Below are 6,915 nucleotides of genomic sequence, written 5' to 3' on the forward strand. Positions count from 1 at the left end.
AGGGAGTCTGTGGGAAGCACTTTGTCCTCCCTCAAGATTAGGAGACTGTAGCACTGTCCTCCCTCAAGATTAGGGAGACTTTGGGAAGCACTGTCCTCCCTCAAGATTAGGAGTAACTGGAAGCACTCCTGTCCTCCTCAAGATTAGGGAACTGGAAGTGTCCTCCCTCAAGATTAGGAGACTGGGAAGCACTGTTTCCCTCAAGATTAGAGAGACTGTGGAAGCACTCCCTGTCCTCCCTCAAGATTGAGACTTTAATGTCCTCCCTCAAGATTAGGGAGACTGTGGGAAGCACTCCCTGTCCTCCCTCAAGATTAGGAGTCTGTTGAAAACTCCCTGCCCTCTCCCAAATTAGGGAGACTGTGGGAAGCACTCCCTGTCCTGTTTCAAGATACTATAAAGATATGTTGTAAGATATATTGTTTTCCCTCAAGATTGACACTAATTAAATGTTTTTTCCCTGTCCTCAATCAAATTAGGGAGTTTTATGATTCACTTGTCCTCCCTCAATTAATATGGAGACTGTGGAATATTCTAATCATTCATTTAAACAAGATTTTAACACTGTACAAACTCCTTGTCCCCCTCAAGATGAACTGGAGTTTACAGGGAAACTCCTTGTCCTCCTCAAGATTAGGGAGACTGTGGGAAGCACTCCCTGTCCTCCCTCAAGATTAGGGAGTCTGTGGGAAGCACTCCTTGTCCTCCCTCAAGATTAGGGAGACTGTGGGAAGCACTCCTTGTCCTCCCTCAAGATTAGGAGGGACTTGAGAAGTACTCCCCGCCCTCTCCCAAATCTCTGAGAGGGCCCTAGCAAGGTCGGCAACGAATTTTGCTCAGACAGTCTGTGTTTTAAGATACTATAAAGATATATTGTACAGATATATTGTTTTACTCTAATTCTGACTAAAACTACACACATAATTAATTATGTTTTTACTGACTAAAACTACACACATCATTAATAATAATTTATGATTCTAATCAATTTCATACAATTAATATGGTTTCGGGGTGGAATATTCTAATCATTCATTTAAACATAAATTCCATTAACACTCATACACATGGCTGTATCAAAGGCTGTCTCACTGACAGGTACAATATGAACTGCAGTTTACAGACAAGAGAAGGACATGGCTGTATCAAAGGCTGTCTCACTGACAGGTAAAATATGAAGAAGAGAACATAAATTCTGATGGCAGCCAAGTTGGATGGTGGACAGGGTTAATAATGGTGAGTTGGAGGGTGGACAGGGTTAATAATGGTGAGATGGATGGTGGACAGGGTTGACCATGGTGAGATGGATGGTGGACAGGGTTAATAATGGTGAGTGAGTTGGATGGTGGACAGGGTTAATAATGGTGAGTTGGATGGTGGACAGGGTTAATAATGGTGAGTTGGATGGTGGACAGGGTTAATAATGGTGAGATGGAGGGTGGACAGGGTTAATAATGGTGAGTTGGATGGTGGACAGGGTTAATAATGGTGAGTTGGATGGTGGACAGGGTTAATAATGGTGAGTTGGATGGTGGACAGGGTTAATAATGGTGAGTTGGATGGTGGACAGGGTTAATAATGGTGAGTTGGATGGTGGACAGGGTTGACCAATGGTGAGTTGGATGGTGGACAGGGTTGATCATGGTGAGTTGGATGGTGGACAGGGTTGATCATGGTGAGTTGGATGGTGGACATGGTGGTTGATGGTGGACAGGGTTGATCATGGTGAGTTGGATGGTGGACAGGGTTGATCATGGTGAGTTGGATGGTGGACAGGGTTGACCATGGTGAGTTGGATGGTGGACAGGGTTGATCATGGTGAGTTGGATGGTGGACAGGGTTGATCATGGTGAGTTGGATGGTGGACAGGGTTGATCATGGTGAGTTGGATGGTGGACAGGGGGTTGATGGTGATGGTGAGTTGATGGTGGACAGGGTTGACCAGTTGGATGGTGGACAGGGTTGACCATGGTGAGTTGGATGGTGGACAGGGTTGACCATGGTGAGTTGGATGGTGGACAGGGTTGACCATGGTGAGTTGGATGGGGGACAGGGTTGATCATGGTGAGTTGGATGGTGGACAGGGTTGATCATGGTGAGTTGGATGGTGGACAGGGTTGATCATGGTGAGTTGGATGGTGGACAGGGTTGACCATGGTGAGTTGGATGGTGGACAGGGTTGAACATTTTCAAACGGACCCTTGCCTTATCCCTAAGGACAGACTTGCCTGAAACTTGCAGAGAGGGGGAGGAGCTACCTCCTGAGCTGTGTGTGTTTTCTCCGGTGTATTTCTCTGAGCTGACAAATCCACTGTTAACTTGTTATGAATCATTTTAATGACCGGTATACGCCCACACCATTCAAACACAGACTTTGTCACTCATATTGGGATGGAAGGGTAGCCTAGTGGTTAGAGTGTTGGACTAGTAGCCGGGAGGTTGTAAGTTCAAACCCCCGAGCTGACAAGGTACAAATCTGTCGTTGAACAGATTGCCCCTGAACAGGCAGTTTAACACACTGTTCCTAGGCTGTCATTGAAAACAAGAATTTGTTCTTAACTGACTTGCCTAGTTAAATAAATTAAAAATGTTGTAATTAAATGGACAGTTATTTAAAGTTCCCTTGTTACACCAAGCATGGCCACATTAAGAAAGCTCCCCCTGCACGGCTTCTCTCCGATAGTCTACCATTAACTGGTTTCAGCTATAAAAGAAATGGAAAGGTTACCCACCAGTGTGGTGTTTCCTCTTGTGTCCAGCCAGGGTTCCTGACTGACTGAACCTCTTCCCACACTGATCACAGCCAAAAGGCTTCTCTCCAGTGTGTGTTCTCTTGTGTCCAGCCAGGCTTCCTGACTTAGCGAACCTCTTCCCACACTGATCACAGCCAAAAGGCTTCTCTGCAGTGTGTGTTCGCAGGTGCACTTTTAAATACCCTGAAGAAGTACAACTCAGCCCACAGTCTGAGCAGTGGTAAGGCTTTTCGCCAGTGTGTATTCGCTGGTGTAAAACCAACTGCCCAGACTGATTAAATCTTTTCCCACAGTCAGAGCAGTGGAATGGTTTTTCTCCTGTGTGTGTTCTCCGGTGTATTTTAAGTCCACCTGAAGTGGTTAAGTCCATCCCGCATTCAGAACAGTGGTAAGGCTTTTCTCCTGTGTGTGTTCTCCGGTGTAACTTTAAACCGCGTGACACAGCAAAGCTTTTCCCACAGTCGGCACAATGGTAAGGCTTCTCTCCTGTGTGGGTTCGAAGGTGTGAAGCCAGACTTCCTGATGTAACAAAACTTTTGCCACATACATCACAGTTATAAGGCTTCTCTCCTGTGTGTACTCTCTGATGTACCTTAAGGTGACTTGAATTAATAAAGCTTATTCCACAGTCTGAGCAGTGGTATGGTTTCTCTCCAGTGTGTGTTCTCTGGTGTACAGTCAAGTGTGCTGCCTGAGTAAACCCCTTTCCACACTGATCACAGCTAAAAGGCTTCTCACCTGTGTGTGTTCGCTGGTGCACTGTCAGTCCGTCTAATCTAGCAAAACTTTTACTACAGCTGAAGCAGTAGTAAGGCTTCATACCTGTGTGTGTTCGCTGGTGCAGCTCTAAACCCCTTGATGTTGAAAATTTACTTCCACAATCTGAACAGTGGTGAAGCTTCTGGCCCAGGTGTCTGCGCTGGTGTGTTTTCAGGTTGCTTGCCTGAGTAAAACTCTTCCCGCAGTCCAAACAGTGGTATGGTTTCTCTCCAGTGTGTATTCTATGGTGTACTATCAGGTCATTTGAGCTAGTAAATCTCTTCCCACATTGATCACAGCTGTAAGGTTTCTCTCCTGTGTGTATGCGCTGGTGCTTTATCAGATTTATTGAATGAGCAAAACTCTTCCCACAGTCAGAGCAGTGGTAAGGCTTCTCTCCGGTGTGCGTTCTCTGGTGCAGTTTATTACCCTGTGATGTTGAAAAGCTCTTCTCACAGACAGAGCAGTGGTAAGGCTTCTCTTGTGTGTGTATCCGCAGATGAATTTTCAGGTTGCCTAATTGAACAAAACTCTTCCCACAGTCTGAGCAGTGGTATGGTTTCTCTCCAGTGTGTATTCTCTGGTGTGTTTTAAGTTTTGACGAAGAGGTGAAACTCTTTCCACAGTCAGAGCAGCGGTGAGGTTTCTTCCCTGCCACTCTCTGCTGGTGTTTGAGGTTTCTGATCTGGAAAATACTCTGCCTCGTCAGCTATCATGGTTTCTCTCCAGTATGATCTTCTCTGGTGTGTTTTACAGTTTTGAAACAACGACAGACCGTTAAATTGAATTACAGTCAGAGCATCGGTGAGTGTCCCAAAATTCTTAAGAACATAAACCCACTCTCAGCCCTGGTGTTTTTGCAGGTGTTCTGATCTGGAGAGACCTCTTCTACCCTGCAGTAAGGCAGCATCATGTTCGACCTGGGGCCCCAGATATGACTCTTCGGACTGAGAGAGGAGACGGTGGGACAGGTGTCCCCTGTGAAACAAGGGACAGAGTTCTCATGTTAGAACACTGAAGGGTAAAACATCTTGGGAGTGTCCCAAAATAAATGTATGTAAGAACATAAACCCACTCAGCCCCGTTGTTTTCCTGCAGTCCACCAACAGCACAGACAACCTCTTCATACCCTGCACAAGGATCTAATCGGGAGAGGCACTGATCTCTGTTATAACACCGGGATGGTGAAGGGGGAGGATCTGATCTCATGGGAGAGGGAGGATGGGGGTCTAATAGGTAGATCTGATCTCATGTTAAAACACAAAAGATCTAATCTGAGAGTTCTCATGTTAGAACACTGATCTAAAGATCTGGTTAAAACACAATGATGATCTAATCTGAGATCTGATCTCATGTTATAGAACACAATGATGATCTAATCTGAGATCTGATCTCATGTTATAGAACACAATGATGATCTAATCTGAGATCTGATCTCATGTTATAGAACACAATGATGATCTAATCTGAGATCTGATCTCATGTTATAAAACACAATGATGATCTAATCTGAGATCTGATCTCATGTTATAGAACACAATGATGATCTAATCTGAGATCTGATCTCATGTTAGAACACTGAAGGATAAAACACAATGATGATCTAATCTGAGACCTGACTGATCTTCGCTCAGTCTAGATTGTATTGGTAGCGGCGCCATGATATTAATACAATAATACATTTATTGCATAAAATACTTTCCTAATATAAGTGCTTTCATAATGCTTGATTAGTACAAACACATCTTATTACAGATACATGGCTTTTGGTGCCTAGATTAAAAAAGGTACACATTTTCGTCTTATGTTCCATTTTACATGTCTAGGTGATTAACTCCATGTTGACCCAGCTCTGTACACTCCCATGGATTCTGTTTTACATGTCTAGTGATTAACTCCATGTTGACCCAGCTCTGTACACTCCCATGGATTCTGTTTTACATGTCTAGGTGATTAACTCCATGTTGACCCAGCTCTGTACACCATAGATTCTGCCGTTCTGTTTTCTTGTGTTGTTTTAATGTCAGGGATACCAGAGACCCCAGACCCCCGTGTCTGTCCCCCCTGGTCAGGGATACTCCAGAGACCCCAGACCCTCAGATTTGTTCCCCCTTGGTCAGGGATACCAGAGACCCCAGACCTCGTGTATGTTCCCCATAGGTCAGGGATTACCATGTTGACCCTCAGACCTCGTGGTTGTTCCCCCAGGTCAGGGATACCAGTTGACCCCTCAGACACTCCCGTGATTCTGTTCCCCATGTCAGGGATTACTCCAGTTGACCCCAGACCTCGTGTTGTTCCCCCCCTAGGTCAGGGATACTCCAGAGACCCCAGACCTCATGTTGTTCCCCCCTTGGTCAGGGATACCAGAGACCCCAGACCTCGTGTTGTTCCCCCTAGGTCAGGGATACCAGAGACCCACTCCCAGACCTCGTGTTGTTCCCCCTAGGTCAGGGATACCAGAGACCCCAGACCTCGTGTTGTTCCCCCTAGGTCAGGGATACCAGAGACCCCAGACCTCATGTTGTCCCCCTAGGTCAGGGATACCAGAGACCCCAGACCTCGTGTTGTTCCCCCTAGGTCAGGGATACCAGAGACCCCAGACCTCGTGTTGTTCCCCCTGGTCAGGGATACCAGAGACCCCAGACCTCGTGTTGTTCCCCCTAGGTCAGGGATACCAGAGACCCCAGACCTCGTGTTGTTCCCCCTAGGTCAGGGATACCAGAGACCCCAGACCTCGTGTTGTTCCCCCTAGGTCAGGGATACCAGAGACCCCAGACCCTCGTGTTGTTCCCCTAGGTCAGGGATACCAGAGACCCCAGACCTCGTGTTGTCCCCCTAGGTCAGGGATACCAGAGACCCCAGACCTCGTGTTGTTCCCCCTAGGTCAGGGATACCAGAGACCCCAGACCTCGTGTTGTCCCCCCTAGGTCAGGGATACCAGAGACCCCAGACCTCGTGTTGTTCCCCTAGGTCAGGGATACCAGAGACCCCAGACCTCGTGTTGTTCCCCCCTAGGTCAGGGATACCAGAGACCCCAGACCCTCGTGTTGTTCCCCCCTAGGTCAGGGATACCAGAGACCCCAGACCTCGTGTTGTTCCCCCCTAGGTCAGGGATACCAGAGACCCCAGACCCTCGTGTTGTTCCCCCCTAGGTCAGGGATACCAGAGACCCCAGACCCTCGTGTTGTTCCCCCCTAGGTCAGGGATACCAGAGACCCCAGACCCTCGTGTTGTTCCCCCCTAGGTCAGGGATACCAGAGACCCCAGACCTCGTGTTGTTCCCCCCTAGGTCAGGGATACCAGAGACCCCAGACCCTCGTGTTGTCCCCCCTAGGTCAGGGATACCAGAGACCCCAGACCTCGTGTTGTTCCCCCCTAGGTCAGGGATACCAGAGACCCC

At 47.4% G+C, this 6,915-nt stretch overlaps 1 protein-coding gene across 1 annotated transcript; it reads right to left on the bottom strand.

The window, feature by feature from the left end:
• Positions 1 to 1,949: 1,949 nt before the first annotated feature.
• On the bottom strand, positions 1,950 to 5,687 carry LOC127917581 (zinc finger protein 883-like). The gene is made up of 3 exons (XM_052500612.1): positions 5,546 to 5,687; positions 4,349 to 4,490; positions 1,950 to 4,192 (listed from the first exon to the last, which is right to left on the bottom strand). The coding sequence occupies exons 1-3, from the start codon at positions 5,685 to 5,687 to the stop codon at positions 2,725 to 2,727; spliced, it is 1,752 nt and encodes a 583-aa protein (XP_052356572.1). The 3' UTR covers positions 1,950 to 2,724.
• Positions 5,688 to 6,915: the final 1,228 nt, after the last annotated feature.

The sequence above is a fragment of the Oncorhynchus keta genome, unplaced genomic scaffold, assembly GCF_023373465.1.
Source record: "Oncorhynchus keta strain PuntledgeMale-10-30-2019 unplaced genomic scaffold, Oket_V2 Un_contig_1163_pilon_pilon, whole genome shotgun sequence".
NCBI lineage: Eukaryota > Metazoa > Chordata > Actinopteri > Salmoniformes > Salmonidae > Oncorhynchus > Oncorhynchus keta.

What these genes read in the sequence shown, in the direction of transcription:
- LOC127917581 (XM_052500612.1), bottom strand. Translation starts at nt 5,687, where the DNA reads ATGGTAATCCCTGACCTATGGGGAACATACACGAGGTCTGGGGTCTCT. An exon ending in ACGGGGGTCTGGGGTCTCTG is followed by an intron (nt 4,491 to 5,545) that starts GTATCCCTGACA and finishes CTTGTTTCACAG; the next exon opens with GGGACACCTGTCCCACCGTC. An exon ending in AACACCAGGGCTGAGAGTGG is followed by an intron (nt 4,193 to 4,348) that starts GTTTATGTTCTT and finishes TTTCCAGATCAG; the next exon opens with AAACCTCAAACACCAGCAGA.